Source organism: Mycteria americana, chromosome Z (assembly GCF_035582795.1).
Source record: "Mycteria americana isolate JAX WOST 10 ecotype Jacksonville Zoo and Gardens chromosome Z, USCA_MyAme_1.0, whole genome shotgun sequence".
NCBI classification, from domain to species: domain Eukaryota; kingdom Metazoa; phylum Chordata; class Aves; order Ciconiiformes; family Ciconiidae; genus Mycteria; species Mycteria americana.
In genome coordinates this window covers 2,747,080-2,766,811 of record NC_134396.1, presented here as the reverse complement: position 1 = coordinate 2,766,811, position 19,732 = coordinate 2,747,080, and the positions used below count along the sequence as shown (strand labels likewise).

The 19,732-nt window shown below is 45.1% G+C and overlaps 1 protein-coding gene across 2 annotated transcripts in view; it reads left to right on the top strand.

Annotated features, from left to right (window-relative positions):
- The window catches only part of FAM219A (family with sequence similarity 219 member A), a 104,189-nt gene that overhangs the window by 45,574 nt on the left and 38,883 nt on the right, over nucleotides 1-19,732 (top strand). For both annotated transcript variants that reach the window (XM_075488477.1, XM_075488476.1), the window contains exon 2: nucleotides 12,003-12,102. In XM_075488477.1, the coding sequence (XP_075344592.1) occupies nucleotides 12,003-12,102 (100 nt within the window). The remainder of the gene's footprint in view (nucleotides 1-12,002; nucleotides 12,103-19,732) is intronic.

Here is a 19,732-nt window from a genome sequence, read left to right as displayed (position 1 = left end):
TGTATAAATATATACATATATTTCAAATGAGGCTGAGATAAATGTCCAGAGTGCAAAATTTCACTGCAAAGAGTAGACATTTAGCAAATGAAAAAACTGTCAAAGTGCAAAGATTTGGGCAGTCACACTCAGCAGGCAAAGCAGGCGCAGAGCATTGGGGCTGGTCCGTGTCTCCGCAGCAGAAGGAGCAGCAGCCCAGAGGGAGCTGAATAAAGAGCCAGAGCTGGTGTGCATGTGCCTGAGCCTGTCCCAGGGAGCGCCGGTACTGCGGTCACCCTTTCATCTCCCTTCCCTGCTCAACCAGGGATCTGGTTTGGCTTTTTGTGCGTGCAGTGAGCTCCCTCGACCTCCTGTTCCCACCTTGTGCCGTGCTTCCTCCTGTGCTCTGCAATCTGCTGCGACTCCTCGAAGGGGGCCAGGGACAGATGGCTTGATTTTGTCTGATAAAGGGGCTGCCTTCAAAGGAGAAGCAAGGCGGAAGCTGTCTGGCCTGATATCTCTTTCTGGTGCTGTCAACGGGAGGCTGAGGAGACAAGCTGGAGCCGGATAGAGACCAGCTCCATTGCAGGGAGCAGGAGGGGAAACAAATTCTCCTTTAAAAACACTCTCCTTGTGCTGCTAAATGGTGTCTGCTTGCCTTTATTTCAGAGAGCTCCTGCCAAGCCCAGTTTACCTCAATATTTAAGGTATGCTCTGGTCTTTGCTCAGCCCGCTGTGCTGCGTGAAAGATAACAGTGCTAAATATCTTCAGATGTTCTCGAGGGATGGCCGGGGATGTGGCTGGCATTTTGTGTGCCACTGACTTTTAAGCTCAACATGGTAAAACGCTAACCAGGCTTGTCACTTCCCATCCGCAGCATCTGGCAGCGCTGGGGCTGTTGGACACCTTGCTGAGCCCAGCCCCAGTGGGCAGCGCAGAGCTGGCAGGCTCTCTGGGACCTTTGCACTGCATAAACTGCAACCCTGCAAGAACCAAGGGAACTGGGAGCAAGCTTAACGAATAGGGAAGATGGTAAAAGCTGCCATTTCTGGTAATAAAAATAAGTTTTTCTTCAGGGACCTCAATTTTGCACCTTTTTTTCAGGATTGGGAGGGGAAGAAGCATCCCTGCCCTTTGGAGAAGAATAATTTGTAAGCCACGTTTGTAAAAATCAGCGATTTCCCTTTAAGTTGGCTCCTGTGCCTTCGTCTCGGCTTCCCCGATTAGTCACATAATGAGGATATTTCTAATACAAAAGTGTCAGGGGACAAGGGAGCCAAACAGCACTTTATCAGAAGAGAATCTGTGTCCCCCCGGATGCTAATTAGTCACGGAGACGCAGGCGTGGGGGGCGGGGGCGAGGCGAGCTCTTATTTTAGAAGCCGAAATGATTTGTGCCCTCACAATTTCTCGCGCAGGGCTGGAAAGCTGTGCCAAGGTAGAGAGTGACTTGAGATCTCCCTCAGCTTTCACATCCCTGCCCCTCAGATGTGTTTGCCATACTGCTGCTCCTGCTGCTGTTTGCGGCGTTATTTCTGTCACAAGCTTGGCTAAACAGAAACTCTCTCCTTATAAATATGGAAATCTGATGATTGAGCTCTCCATCTCTTGGGACAAGTTGAAAGTGTTGTGCTAAAGAGAAAAGGGCTGCTGAGCACTCAGCTTGGTGGCTTTGTTTTCTCTACTAGTGGAGAGAAACCGGTAAGGTTTTAATGCTGAGATTCACCTTTGCAGGATGGGCAAGTGACCTCTCAGGCTGTGCTCACGGCCACATGCTGAAGACTTTGAACTGGCGGCCACGTTGAGCATGGCGAGGTGAGGACAAGAGCAGTCCTGCCTGCCCGGTGCTGCCCTCTCAAAGCCGTTAGCATTGCCCACCGAGATCCTGGCTGAACCCGTCAGCCTGGGTTGTGGGGTCAGGAGGCAGCACTGGGTGGGTATGAAAGCATGGGCTGTGGCAGAGTCCCCTGCTCCATCCAGGCTAAGCTGGTGTCCACCACTGAGATTCCCACCTGTCTGCAGTGTGACAGATACGCTTGGTGCATGAGCCTTGGGTCGTGTTGGAAGGGCCTATGTTTTTAGATTTGTTCAAGAGCTTTGAATGCCACTGGGCGTCCATTATTATTCTTGAGAAATCTCTTGAAACCTCCATCCCAGAGTGGTGGGCCCCCAGAATGCCTCCTCAGGGCTTTGTTTGGATCCTGCTTACAGCCTGTCTCTTTTCCTCGGTTTTCTCAGCATCCCTCCTTCATGGGGCCAGAGGTAGCTTTGTTCTTGGACAAATGCACAGGTATTTGCTCTTCCCTCAACATCCTGACTGCCTTTGCTACGCAGCATTCCCAGATGTTCAACTTCCCTAGAAAGCAGGTTGCTGAGTCCTTAAGATTTCCGTGCTGGTGACTTTAACTCTTTCCTCAGCCAGTTTTGGCTGAGTACCTGAAGGGAGATGCAGTGGTTCCCTGCTAAAAGCACTTACAAGATCCATCCATGCCGTTGGTTGTGAGTGCAGACTGAGTAAAGTGCAGGCATACAAACTCCTTGTTTGTATAGACAGCTTGTATAGACGGCAAACACCCTGCCCAGGGTGCCTTGGGTTAAAGGCAATAGACCTGGCAAACATGAAATAGGTGTGCAATGGAGAGGACATCCTGTGGTTTCAACATGAACCCAGAGGCTGAAAAAAAAGTTCTGCAGTCTGCACACGTCTCGTTTTCATTCCAGAAATGTCTGACATCAAACTGACACTTGGCAGGTGGCATTGACCAGCGTGCGGGTCTCGTCGTTGACTGGAGACCTCAGTGAGAGAGCCTGCAGAGCCAGACACCCCTGCCCTCTGGGAGAAGGGGGAGTTACGAGGTGCAGGAGAAAGGCAGGACGAAAAATGATTGTTGGAGAAGGAGTGAACAGGAGAAGCAATGAAACAGCTTAGAAAAGGATCTGAGGGATTGGATTAAAGGTGCCAGGGGTATTCCAGGAGCAAAAAGCAAGACCTCATTCATCTTACACGTATAGGAGTTGAACATGTGAAAATCAGCCACCTTTTGTAAAAGAAGGGTCCTAACTGCTGACTGGAAAAGAATGAGTGGCCCTAGAGGTATCCTAGTAATAGCTGTGACATTGAACCACTGATTGGACCCCTTGGTTTGTTGAAAGGTATGGATGTGGAGCCGTCCCAGCTTTTCCTGCTATTGTTCTTAACAGCCAGAGGCTCCGAAAGCTTAGTAACATCGTATTTGCCACGCTGGATCCAGTCCATGGCCTATGAAAGTGATTACCCAATCTCCACAATGTTGGAGGGAACTTACATCACTGGAACAGGACTCTCCTACTGTCATTTGTATTGTTTTGGGACATTTTTGTCAGAATATGTCATTTCTGCAGTATCTGCCAGAACCAGCCAACATTTTTAGTGTTTCCGTCAGGCAAACTTGGATCTCGTCTTTCATGTACAGCTGGAACAGCCTAGCTGCGTGCAGAGAGGGTCTGTAAACCATTCTGTATATGCCCACGACCATGGCATTTCAGCAGCGATTGCAGCACTTGTCTTGCACTTTCTCAGCCAGTTTCTCTGGGTGTTGGCGTTGTCCATGGGAAGGAAGCACAGTTCCTCTCTGCCATGCAGGAGAGTCTCTGGTCGTCTTCATTTCAGGTGGAAAAATCAACTCTCTCTTCGAAAACAGACTTTTCCTCTTGGTGAGCCTCCTTTAAAGCCTTGAAAGAGTAAAGATGGGACACACCTTTGACAGCAGCTCTAAACACTAACCAATGAGCATGAGTTCAGTCACTACAAGATCCTGCTGTGGTCCTTTATGGGCAGCACTAGGCCTGTGCAGAGCACTGCAATTTTCTGTAGGATTCGCCTACAATATGTAGACAAGACAATATGTTCCTGCCTCCATCCTCCAAACACACCGTGACCTTGGCTCCGACACGTTTCTCAATTTTTAATCATTTTGAGGGTACCCTCCCTCATGAGTCGAGGTTTAAAGAGCAGTTGTAAAGTTGTTTGTGGGTTTTTGAGATCCTGGTTTGGCCAGATGCCGGTTGCTAAACTGACTCTTACAATAGCTACCAAGGAATTTGTGATGCTTTACTGCTTTAAATACTCATATGTCTCATGTTGCACCTCAGAGTTGTGGCTGTATAATCAGAGGTACAAAAGGAAAGGTGTAATGTCCTCATGTATATATCCTTTACAGGATATGTTTTGGTACAAGGAAATGTTTTGGTACAAGGAAATGTTTTGGTATTGAAGCATCCTGAAAACGTACCTCAGGTAATAGCTGGTTTTAAATAGTTATTGCATGCCAGCCGCTTGGCAAGTGCTGCAGGCAGTGGGGGGTGCAGTGTGGCATTTCTCTAATTTGCAATGTTAATGATCCAATTTAAGTCATGTAAAGTTAGCACAAGATACCAAACCTATAAATGCATGTGATAATAGTGATGGCTTATGTGCATGAGAAGAGCCTGGAGGGAAATACGGTGTTAAATATACTCTATCATGATGGAAAGAAAAAGACCGGGGGCTGCTTTTGCTGCTGGTTTCTCGGAGGGAAATCTAACAGAAATAATGTAATTACTCCCATTTTTCTTCCTTGTCCCTCAGTTGCTTTCCCAAAGTATTTGTGCTATTTACTGAATTGGTGCTTCCTCTGTTACCGTAGACTCCCAGGATTAGTCATACATCATCATCTAAAAAAAGAGACTTTCTTCCCTGTGCTGCAAATGTCATTTTTGATTAGGAAAACAGAACTCTGAAACATCTTGTTCCCTTTCCACAGCTTACGCCTTTCTGTTTGCTGCATTTTGTTCAGTTTCAGTGTGGCAGTCGGGCAGACCCTTCATGGCCAGGGCTCCAAGGGACCATTTCAGCAGAAGCACTGCAGCACACACAGGCAGACTGGCACTTTTCTTCTGCCCCCATTTGAAACAAAGCAAAGATCTGAATTCCTTGTTACCTGCCAGTGAGTTGAGCTACCATGACTGCAGGTGTACACAGTAAAAAGTCATTTCAGTGACGTTCTGGTTCAATTTAATTAATATGACTTGAGGTTTTAATCATGCAGCAATATTAACACTGCTGGCTTTTCAACTGCAGAAAAAATGGCTTCAAATACCAGTTTGTCTTACAATTATAAATGAATCAGGTTCAAAGTCTGGATCTTGTAGTGGATATTGCAGGCCTAATTTGTTACAGTTAAATAAGATCTGTTCAGCAGTTGCTCAGAAAGGAAAAACAGCAAGGTTGTAACTGGTGCATTGGCAGAGCTAGTAGAAAGTCAATAAACAGTTGTTGTTTATTGCTTTGTTGAAACTGAGTCAGTAGCTATCAGAATGTATTTCAGTGCATCAGTCACTGTGTCACCAAAATGCCATTTATTTTCACTTTGGTAGGGGTGGTGATGCTGAGATGAGCTGTTAGTGCTCCGGATCCAGCAGCGTGCACATGTTGATGAAAAGTGACAACCGTGTCTTCCTGGGAGCCTTCTGCTCTGGTCACCGTGTGATTCTGGAGTTCTGTCAGCATGTGAGACTTCTAAAAAGATGGTTTTCTTCAGCTCACCCAGAGAGAAGGTGAAGGCCAGCCATGGTCCTTGGCAGTGGGTAGGGGAGTTTGGAGAACCTCTTGTTCCCAGGATAAACTGGTGTTCTGCCTAAATGAGTCTGGCTTAGAAGCAGGCTCCTCTCCTCTTAAAACAGATGGGGGAAAGGGACCTAAGAAGATCAGTGATCTTATCAGCTTGCACCAAATCTGGATCAGGCTGCCCCAAAACCGGATCAGTTCTGTTGAATTTCTGTGTGACAAATCGGTTTCTAACCTGGGCTGGAAACAGCAATTCCACAACTTCATCAGGAAATGTACAGCTCCTTAGCCTTACCTCTAGAGTTTTCACTGATATTTTCTTGCAACCCTGCTGCAATTTAAGGTAATTGCTTCTTATTCTGGTGATCAGAAACATGAAAAAAAAAATTACTCCCTTTTTCTCTGTGGCAGCCCTTTCTGTATCTGAAGACAGCTATTGTATCCCTCCTTAGTCTTCCCCTTTCTTCTCTGAACAACCCCATTCTTCCAGTGTTCCTGGATGGTTGTAGTTTCTAGCTTTTATCTGTAGGACTGCTGAGAGGATTACATCTTCCTTGAAATAATGGGCTCCAAAACTGTATGTTTAAGCTGAAGCCTGAGGGATGCAGAGGAGAGCATGAGAGAGTCTTTCGTGAGGTTTGCAGGTTCCATTCCTGCGATACATCCCCCTGTGATGCTTTCCTTTCTCTTGCTGAACATGCTGTTACTGACCATTGTTCATCTATATGGTGGATTCATCTTGATCCACTATAAATCTCACAGCGTTTGAGCCTCTCCTTTTATGCCATGTCTCACATAGACAGGCTGTGCACATCTTGGTTCCCAGTGGTTTTTTTTAAGCACTTTTTTTTAATAGACATTTCATGTCTATATTGTAGTGATACCTACAGGCTGCAGAGGTCTGTTGTCCAAAACACCGTGAGATTGTGCCTTTACATACCCACCTGTGCATATCAGAGTCCCCTCCCCAGAAGCCTGCTGCCTACAGCTGCATTTCTCAGGGTAACCTAGTGTGGTACAGCTTGAGGCAGAGTGAATCTGCAAATGGCATAGGATTTTCTGTTCCCAGGGCAGAGAGACTGAAGGCATAAATATTTATTAGCAGGAGCAATGTTCTAGACCAAGAGTCTGGGATGACAACATGGGAATGATAGAAACTTCTCAGTGACCCAAATGTTCCCCCTGTATTTGGGGTGCATGCAGTTTCTCACTTGTTTTTCTGCTCACTCATGCAGTTTCTCACTTGTTTTTCTGCTCACTAAGTCAATCTTTCATGCACAGAACATCTATCAAATTTTCCAGACTCAATGTTTGATGTGGAAAAGAAGCAAAACACTTGGGCTTGTTCTTTCTTGTTAGCATTTGTTTGCAGTGTGTGATCCACATGGGCACATGGGCTTCAGAAAGCAGGAGTCTGCTGAGCTGCAAGTGCTCACTGTAGGCTGTCACACATGTGTTAGTACCGAGACTTCCAGCATCTTTAAGTTGGACAGAAGACAGCAAGCACATCATCAGTTGGTACGGGAGAGAGACGAAGGTAGCTGGATGATACTCCTGAGCAGTCAGCTCATATTGATTCAGCTGATGATGGTCAGACCAAAGCCTCTGAACTGTGGAGAGAAGTAGTGGGTAAAGCCCTGTATATTAGGTCTTTCCTTGAGATTAGAGGGTAAGGGCAATCATGCCCCTCTGCTTTTATCAAAAAGTAGAGCTGTTTTAATGATCATAGCATTTCCCACAGACAGCAGAGTAGACAACATTTTCTTAGGGCTGTAAAAATGACAGATTTTTAGGACTGGGAAGGGTGGGCAGGTAGAGACATCTCGGTTTCCAGCTATGTTTTTAAGGGGCAGCTGAAGGCCACAGAAACTGCATGTGCCCCATTCCTTTCCACATGCAGTGGGGTCCCAGAGGATTTGCAAGGTGGAAAGCAGAGCCTTGTTAGGCTTGCAAGATGTCAAAAGTGTTGACTGTAAAAGAAGGCAAAGGAAGCTGCATCTTCCAAGGTGCTACAAGAGTATGTTTGTACCCAGCAACCAGCTCCATTGCTCAGGGTGTAACTGCACAATTTGCTGGCTGTTTGGGGCTATTTCCCCTCCCATAGTCAGTGTGGGTTACTGGGAGAGGTAGACAATAAGAGTAAAAAGGCTGTTGACCTGGTGCATTACGGCAGATGTCTTGCTAGGTACTGCAAAAAGGAAAGGAGGGATTTAAAAAATGAGAAAGAATAAAAACCTTGCTGAGCATGCCATCTTCCTTAAACCCCTGATTTCAGTTTAAAGTGGTTTCAGCTTCTCTCTGTGCCCCTGCATACCGAGGATTCACAGCACTCCTGCTCCATGAAGGTTCACTGGAACCGATTTCTGATGTTCAGAAATGGCACATGGTACGCACTGTAGGACATGGCAGTACCTAGCAGGAGGGCAGTTTTCAAGGTCTATTGTGTTGAGCCTATAGAAAAAAACAAACTAGTAAGGAACCGCCCCACTGTTCAAATGCTGTAGTTGTGCATGCCCAATTAAGCTGTGAGCATGTGGGAAGAAAACTTTGATTAAACTCTGGCTCCAGCCAAACGTTCCTGCAGTGGCCTGATTGAATATATTTTTTCCCTAGGAATGAAGACATAAGGAGGGCTCAGGAACAAAAAATCCCTTAAATGTATTAAATTCCCATAGCCATTTAGAGCCCCTGCAGCCACATCTTGGCATCTGCCTTTTGATTGGGAGTGTTGTTTTCCCCTCAGTAAGCAGAGAGAAATCACATCATCTGGCCTGGGACTGGTCACACCACGTAGCTGAGATTTTGACATTGGGATCAGAGCTGAATACATCGGTTTAGGGAGGCTTGTAAAAAAGGACAAAATCACAAAGTGAATTCCAATAGTGAAAGCCCACGGCGATTCTCAGTGTGCTCATAGGCATTCACAAGCAAAAGGCTAATTAGTCAAGTAAATGTTTCTCTGGGTGGATGAGCTATATAGAGAGAAATGCAACCATTCAGTATGCACAGAAGCAAAGCGTGTTCATGCAAAGAGGCAGCTCCAGCCGAGCTGCCGTGGGAATGCTGTCCTTCTCGCAGCTGGGGTTGTTACTATGGAGTCCTGTGCGTTCCTGTAGAACTTATATGAAGTGATGGATGGGAAGTATGACAGTGCCTTGGCACTCGTGGGCCAGGGATAGATAACCACTGTCACTGGGGATGCTGTCCTGGCCCAGCTTGGTTTCCTTTTGGATCCATTTACTCTCTGGAGGGAGCGGACCTGGCCTGTGCATGCAGCGCTGGTAACTCAGACTCTGCTGGTGCTTTGTGATCCCTCTGTGCAAGTCATGGGTCTGTTGTGCGGCCGAATCATGTTCCCCTGCAGGTCTGCTGTCGAGGTGCCATGCTGCTGGGGCAGAAAAGTGTCGTTCCAAACCTTGGAGATGAATTCCTGGTGTGGGCTGGCGTTATTATGGACTCTGCTGGTGTGTCCTTCATCATTCTCACCTCCAGTGTCAGAGTCAGGGTGCAGTCTCTACCAGCTGCCAGGCCTCTGTAGGCAGTGGGGAGAGGGAGACACATCTCCAGGGTTGAATTTGTCTCCTTTTAAGATGAGTGCCTAAGGCAGGATGGAATGAATCGCTCTTTGAAAATCATCTTTGTTTTCTCTGGAGGTCTAGGAAGCCTTTTCTATTTGTTTGGTCTAGAGCCCAGCTTTGAGATTGCTCCGTCTGAGTCCTCTGGTCCAGGACCAGAGTCCGAATCCTCAGAGGCACCTCAAAACATTTCTCCCCTCCCTCTGTTGATGCAAATGGATGTCTAATGTCACTGGCAGGTTACCCACAAGGAAGAGCTACTGTCAGCACGTCAGCTTCCGAGAAAAGTAAGGGATGGTTTTGATTTAAAGAGTATAAGCATAATTTTAACAGTGTGAACCTGAGCTAGTCCGGGTGGCCAGGCCCTTTCTCTGCCATGTGAACTTCTGGCTGTGAGCTCACGTGGCTCTATGCTGGACTGCATCAGCACAGGACGCAGTATGTGGCCATCGCACCATGCCCTTTACCGTAATATCTCTACTCCCATGCCTTCCTGCAGCCAGCAGATTGGGGCTCCAAGGACTTGTTGTGTTCAGTAGCAGTGGGAAGCATCCTGCTCTTGGAGTCATGCTCCTTCAAAACGGCTGTATCCTGCCTTTTCCCAGACTGTCAGCGAAAAGATTCGCATCTGGGAAGCCTGGACTCAGGTGGTGCCACTTCCCACCTTACACATCCCTTTTGGAGAGGTTTTAGCATGTCTGGGAGACAGCCGTGTCCTTTGTATTATCTGGCCATTCCCATGAATATCCTTTCTTACAGCCTGGATTCAGGTCTAGCCCCCTTCAACTGGGTGTGTTGGAGGCCAATCCCATGTTACAAGGATACCCTAAGAACTGGTCTTCAGTTGAGGTCGTAGAATAGGTTCTGACACAGAAAATAAGGGTGGCTATTTCAAGTCAGATTAAAGGTCTCACCTACCCCTGTGTCATGTCCCCAGGAGGACAAGAACAGGGTGAGCCCACAGTGATGCCTCCCTGGTTCCCACCCTCCAGCGATCTGTGCCTAGGGGCAGCCTGAGCCAGAAGCAGTGCTTTTGGATTTGACAGATATTCCTTCCATTCATTTTTCTCACCCTTTCCTGAGCCCCTTTAGCAGCACATCATCTGCTATATGGAGAAGTACTGAGTTTGTTTCCAGCTGCTGCTTGTTAACCGCCACTTGGTATCTCATGCTCGTAGAAAATAAGGGCTATTTTGTCATTTAGTGTGGTTATTAAAGTAGGATTTTTAACCTAAAAGGCATGTGATTCATCACTTATGCCTAACTATGTTCTCCTGGAGACTGACTTGTTTGTTTGCAACCTGCTCTAACCTTTTTAACCAGTCATTAAACTGCTGCATTAGAGGAAAAGTGCAGCAGCAACTGCATTAAAGGAAAGCAGAATAAATTGCATATGGTTCAGCATTATCTATTTAATGTCATTGAATGCAAACTCTTATAAGCAGCATCCATTTTAAGTACTGTCAAAGTCTACTGGATAGTGCAAAGGACCAGAATTTTGATAAAATATTATAACCCTACATATGTTATTTGACCAGTTTCTATGAAGATAGAGCCTAATTCAAGAATGACATTTTATCTCATAAGCACAGTGTATTAAAAAGCTAATGTGCACTGCAGAGAGAAGGAAGACACTGGGGAGGAAAGGACAGTGGCTCACCAAGTGATTGTTTTACTGAGAGCAAAGAGCAATGGTACCTTACTTTGAAACTCAGTGACTCTGCCTTGTATACAGGTGTCAGTGCCAAATGATGGGTTGCATTTTTATAAGAAATTGTGTGCAAAATACAAACTCCAGAAACTGAGAGATGGACAGTATCAATTCACCAGTTCGGAATGGTATTTTCTAGTATTTAGTTTTGGATGCTTTGTCCATTCCTTGCAAAGTGATGGTTTCTTCAGATATTGGACCTAATATTGGATGTTTGCTTTCCCTGTGCAGTTCTACCTATTATGAATCAAAATTTACATACACGTGTATGTATATCGATATGCACGTTCACTTTAGTTTCTAGCTTCTAGGTGGGAAGAAGTGAACGTGTTTGAAAACCAATCTTAATTTTCACTATGGTGCTAAGTAGAGATAGTTCCAGCAGGTTTAAAGTTTAAATATTTTTAGCAGTGGTAGAACTGCCTGAATGAGTAGTTTGTCTCTCTCTCAGTCCTTTGATGTGCTGTACCATAGAGTGCAACACTACCTGGATTAGGTTGTTCGCAAGTAGGCGTGATAGAGCGGACTCCGTGTTTGGGGAGCTTTGGTTTTTGGGGGGATTTCAGTGACAGTGAAAGGTGCTGTGCTGACAGATAGTAAAATTAAATCTTTCTGGTTAGCCACAAAATAGGTCCAGCATGGGAAGTACAGACTCCTTCATACCTCTCCCAAGAGGAACTGGAGATTGAATTCTGCTATTCATTCAATCCTCACTCCTTCTGAGCTGGACTTTCACACACGTGGTCATGAGTTTTTTAGTTTTAATCATGAGGTTGACTGGTCCACTTGGAACTCAGCTGAAATTGTAAATGCATTTCATACAATACCCCAAAGAGTCCTCACATGAAAATGGTTTGGGACTACTGCCAGCCCAGGCTGAATTTGAACTGATGACCCACCCTCCACATTATATTCCCAGTATCATCCGTCATATAAGTCTGATGTTGAAATCTGGCATTTCCAGAGGTACTTTTACCATACTAAATGTCCTTCCGAAGTTCTGTGTTTTGCCCCCGGGTTTCAGCCATTCAAAACAGCGGCATGTTCTCTGCTCCCTCTGAATGCGGGTGGGGATGGACTCATCTAATGGCCAGTTGGAGAAGAGACTGCATAACTTTTAGCTAAGTTTTGTTTCCTTTTTTTTCTTAACAGGACCCAACAGCTGCATCTATTTCGGACAGAGATTGCGATACGAGAGAGGGAGAGACTGTAGCCATGAACTATAAGCCGTCCCCACTTCAAGTGAAATTAGGTGAGTCTTTGCTGATGGAGGGTGAAAAGGCTGAATCCAAGCTGTGAAATACAGTGAGGTGCTCGTGGGATCGTATGCAGATCTCCATGCATGTGGCTGAGCGTGCCAGCTCGGCTCAAACAACTCACAGAGCAGTTTTATCATTGTGATTCTGCTGCTGAGGGAACTGACCTACAAATATGTAAGGACCCTGTATCTTGGGCTGTGGTAGAGGAAGGAAGCTATGCCTTGAAAGGAAGGCACAGCTTTTTAAACCTACAGATTTTTATCAAGCTAAGATCAAGGTTTGGCCAGATAAAGAATGCAGATAATATAGAGGCACTGTAAAAAGAAGAGAAGACAGAATAACTGCAAACAAAAGGGAAAGGATCAGAGACTTGGGCTACTACCAGGAAAAGATAGAGCTGTGTTACTGTGAGACGGAGGTCTTGTAGGTCTATAAAGGTTCACATACAAATACTCGTGCTATTTCTGAGCAGTGTTTTTTAAGTTCTGGAAGCAGAATCATCCAATTAGCACAATACACCTTCCTCGCAAGGCTAATGCTTACAGGAGGACAGCAATCCACACATGGCTGTCCTGCCTCCAAAACTTGAGCCACTATTGTGCCATGCAGTCTCAAGAACCTGATGAAGGACAAGTCAAAGGAACAGCGTGCTTTTTGCTCAGAGCATGGATAAAAAATGGGGATCTTAAGTCTGGAAAATTTCCCGATAGGAGCAGGAAGCAGTCCCCTGGTTGTCCTTCACATCCATACAAATGACATTGAGAGGGTGCTGCTGGAGCTGATTGAGGGGGATTATGCCATGTTGGGGAAGGCTCTGAAAGAAGTACATGCCCACATGTTCAGTGGAATAGCTCTGGCCCCAACCAAATGAGTGATAGGGAAGGTCAGCAGACAGCTAAGGTTTGAAGAAGATTTGGCAAAGTTTGGGCATTGGTGTGTGATTATGAAGACATGTTCTCAATAGACAGGTTTTACCCAAGGACCTGCAGTACTACTGCAAACACTAGTGTTGGCCTCATTTATAAGAGGAGCCTTAAAAAAACACCAGGAAAAGGCTGGGGAGTGCTTGTGAAGTCTCAATGCTCTGCCTGAGTACATGGTAAATTGAATAATCAGATAAATCTGGTCATAGCAGCGCAGAAAAAAATGTCACAGAGTAGAACCATAGACGGTAAAGAAAAAGAAAGTAGCTGAATAGGCAAGATCTCGCTGAAAGAGTGACTAGGAAGGAGAAGACAGAAAGTTGCCTATACAAACGCAGCAAGATTATGCAGCAAAGTGGAGGACCTTGAGCTACTGATACAGGATATGAGCAAGTACATTGAGACAGTAGATCTGTCCTGCAGTCGCATTCATGAATACTCTAAAAGCAGTGGCTGCTTTTCAGGAAAAGGCAGGGAGCAGCAGTATGTGTTAATGACAGCACAACTCACAGTTTGGTAAAAGATTATCACTGCCAGCATGCCATATGCCACCAGAATCCTTTTTCACTGCCAAGAGAGTAATGTTATTAGAGAGATAATTACTACTGCAATAGTTGTTTTGGATAATTTAACATCAGGAATCAGGTTGGAGAGCAATTGATACTATTATTGCTAAGTCTGAGGTATTCTTGCCTTTCAAGGCAATAAAAATATCCTCCAAAGATTCTCTAACATGACAGGAAATGGTGCTATTTTAGACTTGGCTTTGGTAAGTCATGAGGTCATTATAGGAGATCTGATCATAGGAAATAGATTTGGATTCAGGGATAACAAGTTCAATTCATGCAAATAAACTGAAAAGGTGATTTGATGTAAATCTGTAACAAACCTCAGTTTTACAATCTAAGTGCTTAAGCAAAGCCAGTAGATTGAGAAACCCAGGAACTCAAAACACATCAAGTAGTGTTGAAGGAGAAAGTATCAGAAGAAAGGGCATTGCCAATGGAGTTCTCCAACAGTCATTTCATTTATACATTCATTAATGACTTCGACACAAAAAGCAGGAGTCGGCAAAGAAAATTTAGTCATAGCATATTTGGGAGACATCAGTATAAGAAAGACTCAGAAATACCATAGAGAAAAAACATGAAAACTGGGCTAATAGAAATGAGAAAAATATGACAGGAGAAACTCAATCTGCTGTAAGCTGGAATTTACCAACTGGAGGTGACTAAGGAAGAGGAAGCCTGTTACATTAGTTGATTGAGGTAACTAATTATTAAAATGGACGAATACATGAAAATACGCCATAGTGACACTTCTACAGAGCTTACCAGCTTTTTTCCAAGGATCAGATACAACAGAATGATTAGTTTTTCTGCCAGAACTTCTGCTTTTCCACATAGGGAATATTTTATTTCATTTAGCCACTGCTGAATGCTACTATCCATCAGTAAAGAGGCAAAGAGAGATATTGGAAGAGTCTGAACGGGTTTTGCGGCAGATAGAGGTGTACCATTGCCAGGACCTCCTTTCCAGCTAGTGCTCCTGCCCAGTGAATAGTCAGTGCTGACTGCAATATGCTTATGAAGGTAACAGTGGGTGAAACCTACCTGCTTAAAAGGAATTGTCTTGCAAGGCTGATGGGTGTCTTCCTGCCTTGTCTCCAGAGAGAATTCTGCTCAAACACCTCTCTCTTCGCCTGTGGAAACAATGTGCCTCTTTAATTAGGTGAACACACACCTAGTGGCATTTGGATTACTCTTAGCCATACCCAGATGAGCTCTAGGTTACCTGGGGCAAAACGAGACTAACAGTATTGTCTGTAGCTGGTGTAACATGCCTTTAATCCACATCAGCTCCTGCTGCTGTTCTTCTTAAAATCTGCCCAGCCTTTACAATATTCAAGCAGTTTAATGGCTCGCATCTCCCAGCTCTGGCCCCTGTTCCTCCAACTAGATTTTTTGGTTTCTTCTGCATTAAACTTGTCAGGATTTGGATTGGTTTTTTAATCTCTTTAAGGCTAGACAAAGTTAAGGTTAGTACATAAATGTTTAATAGCTTAACTGGCAGAGCCATTGTTGGGGATGGTAGCGACTACGGTTTTAATCCTATTGCAGGTTTTCCATATGGATAGTGGCATTTTTCACTGTTAAATCAGAACCAATTGTTCAAATGTCAAATGCTCTGATGGAAGGTTGATAAATGTCATTTTTCACTCTGTGAAGATTCATATGTAAATCTGTCATATGTGCTTGCTGGAAGCTTGGTTCAAGTGAGCTCAAATACCAACCCAGCATGAATACAACTTTTGCTTCCAGAGGTCTCAGTGATTGAAGTGTGACAGAAAGAGTGTGCTGTGCTGGACGGACTGAACACAGATTTACCCTGCTGCTTGAATGGTCTTTTCCTTGGTTGTTTCACCCCCTCTGAATAAATACCTCTGGCCATGTGTTTGCTTGGGGGGTCAATTAGATACAAGAAAAACTTCACAGGTGGCTGATATTTCTAGTCGCTTTCCTAAAGGTTACACCTGGTTTATAAGTGGAACAGTAAAACATTTAGTTTGCTGCTGGGGCCGCATCAAAAAAGAGGAGAACCTCACACCAAGGGAAATAACATCTCCCAGTTCATGTAGTTCATAATCTTAAACCCTTATTGATATTATATCCATATTAATTATGTATTACTTACTTATCTAACGCTCCCACTTTGTCTTTCTGTCAGGAACTGCAAGGCTCAGCCATGCTTCTTTCTTTCTTTCAAATCACTTGATAAGGAAGCTCGCGACAGCACTGGGGGGGGCTGGGTGTACATTAGTGCTTAGGAGATGTCTCCAGCACATCCTTATTAGGAAGCATATCCAGATGGAGCACGTACCACAAGCCTTTTGAAAACAGAAGAGAGTTGTGATAAGGAGGGAGGGAGGAACAGAATAATCCCCAAGTGTAAATCTCAGGGGCTCCATATCCACTGGAAGGCAACAGATCCTCATGGGATCCCCAGGAGACGAGATACTATTTTAATGAAGTTTATGCCATCTGTTTTTCTATTTTGCATTTTTAATTTCCCTTGTCTGCGCTGAAATCCCCATCCAGACAGTCCGTCTGTCTTACCTAGCAGCCAATGACCTGATAGTTTGCATTAAACCAGAATGGGCAATGTGGCAATTGGAGTGCTGCAGAACAAGCTACTGTGGCGATGAGGGATTGTGGCAGTAGCATCTTCATCAGCACATCCACCACACCGGGAGCTTGGCAGTAAATCTCCCGCATCCCCGTCTGCAGATGGACATATGGGAGAGAGGCAGACAGATAGAGACACTCATAGCAGCCTTCATCCCTCCAAGATACCTGTTGCCTTAGATGTAAGCACCTCCTTCCTTGGACTAGATAGAGAATAAAGCACTGTTTTTAGAAGATTGCTCAGTGGGGTGCCTAAAAGTACATGAAAAATGAGTGTCTAAGCTAGGCAAACTGGGTCCCACTTTAAGACTGAGCGAGCTACATGCAGATGAGGTCTCCTGCTATATGACCAAGAGGAAGCCTGGTTCATACTGATGCAAGCTTCAAAGTGTTTATGGTTTTTTGTTTTAGATTTTCTTTGCAAAGCTTCTTGTAAAAAATGACCTGAATTGCAAATGTAGCAGATAATTTTCCTGCTTTCCTAGCTACTGTTTTGTTCCCCTCCCAGCTTAGATCTCACGTTGGTATTTATGTTAATACCAAAAAGCACAGTGGCTGATACTAGTCAGCCCCATAAGGAGAAGCAAGTGTCACAAAGTTGTCTTTGGTGTAAGCTGCTGTAGCTCAAATGTATAATACACCAGCCTAACCAGAAACTTTCCCTGCTTCAAGAGGCAGGAAGCTGTTGTAACACTAACAGAGCAGAGCTATTTCATTAATTAATAGGATACTAACACTTTCCTCCTGCCAGCTGCATGGTAGGATGTTGCTTTTTTCTCTAGGAGACACAATGCACATCGCTCTTAGAGCAGGTCAGCCACAGCCCAGCTACTGCTGGGAAGGAAATTCTGCTCACCGGGAGCCTGGACCTGTTGGTAGGGTGAGCATAAAAGCCTCTTGAATCACCCCAGCCTCGCCTTATGGCTTTGTGTATGACAAGAAGGAGATGAGAGAAAGTGAACGGCCATAGTGGGGCCTGAACCAAGCAGATGGCTCAGGGAGAGGTGAAGGAAGTCTTGGTAGAAAAAAGTAATTCTCTGACAAATAACCATAGTGCTCATCCTCCAAGGAGAGATCTCAGATGAGACCTCCAAGGCTTTTTGTCTGCTTCTGCTTCTTCCTGTATCCGTCCTGCCTCTCCATCTTAGGATGTATAAACATCCTAAGATTTTACTTGGTGACAGCAGAGGGGTTCATATGTCGGTCTTCCACAGTCTGTAGCTGGGGATGGGGAGTCTGCGTGGAGGCACCAATTAGATGCATCCACTTCCAAGCACTGAATTATTTTACTTGTGCTATTGGATTAATTCTTGCTTCTTAACAAACAAGATTCTCAAAAACCTCAAGCAAGGAACTGGAATGATGTTCGCTTAGAGCAAGCAACTCTGGTAGGGGTAAAACAGCAACAGAAACCCCGTTGCAAGGAAATATAGCATGTTGTTCCCTGGCGTGCTTGACTTGGACAAAACTGAGGATCTAATTTATGACTGGGCCTCATCTTGGTGGAGACTGAAGTGAACGGAGGAGATAATTCATTTGAGGACAGAAGCTGATGACACATCTGTGGTGTTAGCTCCTGCCTTCCAGCCTGCTGCTGTGCATTCATGGCAGATATTGAATTGCTGTACGATCAGGGTGGAGTAGTACTGGGAATATCAGTCAATGAGCGGAGAACTACAAAGCCCTCAGGGTTCAACATAACAAAATTGGTGCATTTCTGGTTGAAACTTTACAGATGGTCTCTAATCCCAGTAAAGGGCAGACTGCCTTTATCTCCCCATGTGGCTCCTGAGACCGAACCTTCAATTGGTGTAGTTATTTAGCCCCCTCTCCTAGGGTTGCGTGTGGGTTCAGAGGTTGTTTTAAAGCATCTCCATCGAAGAGCCACAAAGCGCACAGCAGAGCATCCCATCCCAGTGCTGTTCAAAAGGATGCTTTGCTCAGGGATCCCCTTCCAGGGCTGCTCTTGCCACAGGTCAAGATTAAGAACTGGCGCTGGGAGATGCAGTCCCAAACAGAGCAGGCAGCAAGCGTCTTGCGTCGGTACCTCCCTGCATCTGTGCCTCCTTTTCTGCGTCATCTTTTCCTAGTCTGCCTCACAGCTTGTGACTTCTAAGCTTTTCATAGCGAAAACAGAATAATAAGGGGAGGTTGTAGTAGACTGGACAAATCAATGCCATTAGTGTATCCTTTTGTCAGTACCTCAAGTACTGTACTATTCCCAGTTGCTCTTCTGTAACAAGGCAATTAATGCTAATTAGGTAGAGCAGCTGTTGTTTCTGGGAAGAAGCTCTGTAGGTAAATTAGGGAAACATTTTATAAAAAAGCTGTAACTCTTAAGCTAGGTCCCCAGGTTCCAGCTCTATTGACAAAACTGCAGATTTCCATATCCATAACTGTTTGCATGGCGACCTCAAGTGACATCATTACCTTAAGTGCACAAAGCCATTTTCCTCCCCTGGGAGCACCCACTTCCTTGAACACAGTCTGTGCTTTGTACGGGGGGGATGAGTAATGTGGAAGCCAGAGCACAGTGGCAATATAGCACTGCTATTGATTTTCTTCATGAAGATAGAAGTGCAGCCTACCACTCGGAGGTCTCCTGGGGCTTGGGAGGAATTTATTTAAACATTATTTCATGTGTTATTACTCTTTCCATTTATAAGAGAAATTGCGTACGCAGATTTATTGTAGCATCCTTCCTGTAGGATATCTCCAGGCTCTTTTTGGAGGGAATGAGAGAGTGAACAGCTGCATCACATTAAGGGCAGTAGGGCTGTCTGCAGACAGAGGAGAGCAAAGATGAGGGCAGAAAAACAGTTGTGACAGGCATATTATTGCAGATTAGTTAGAGGAGAAATAGAGGGGCAGAAAGGAAGAGGTGCATGAGACACTGTAGCTGACACAGGCTCGGGTAAACAGTAAAGCCATTAAGAGAAACTAGAACAGAACAATTCACTGGAGTTCAGCAGAGAGCTCTGGGCGGGAGGGAGCGTGTAAGTGGGTGAGACAGAAGGAAGGGAGGTACCAGTCAGCAAATCCCAGGAGCAAAGCATGAGCACATGAATACGAGCATGATGTGGCACGATGTTCCCCAAACGAGCCTAGTCTTTCTGTCACTGCAGTTTGCTTGATTTGTTATGCCACCCCACCAGGGCTTTACTGGCTTTCCCCAGCCCTCCACCGTCATCTGTGCACTTCTCCTGTGACAACTTACTGGGTACCCACGCTCCTCACAAGCCGATAGACACACACCCACTCACATCTTGTGTTGCACACACCACTCTTGGCTAATATACCTTCAGACAAAAAGTCATGAAGGAGGAGGCTGTAAGGTAGCTGAATCATTTTGTTGGGCATTATCTGGCCATCCTTTAGCAGCTCCAAATTTTTACAGTTCCTACAGGTCTGATAGTCTAAGAAAGAGAGCTAATCTTGAAGATCTGCTTCTACACAAATTATGTAATGAAAATGGGCCAAAGCATCTGAACTCTGAATGGGGTTTTTGTGCCTGA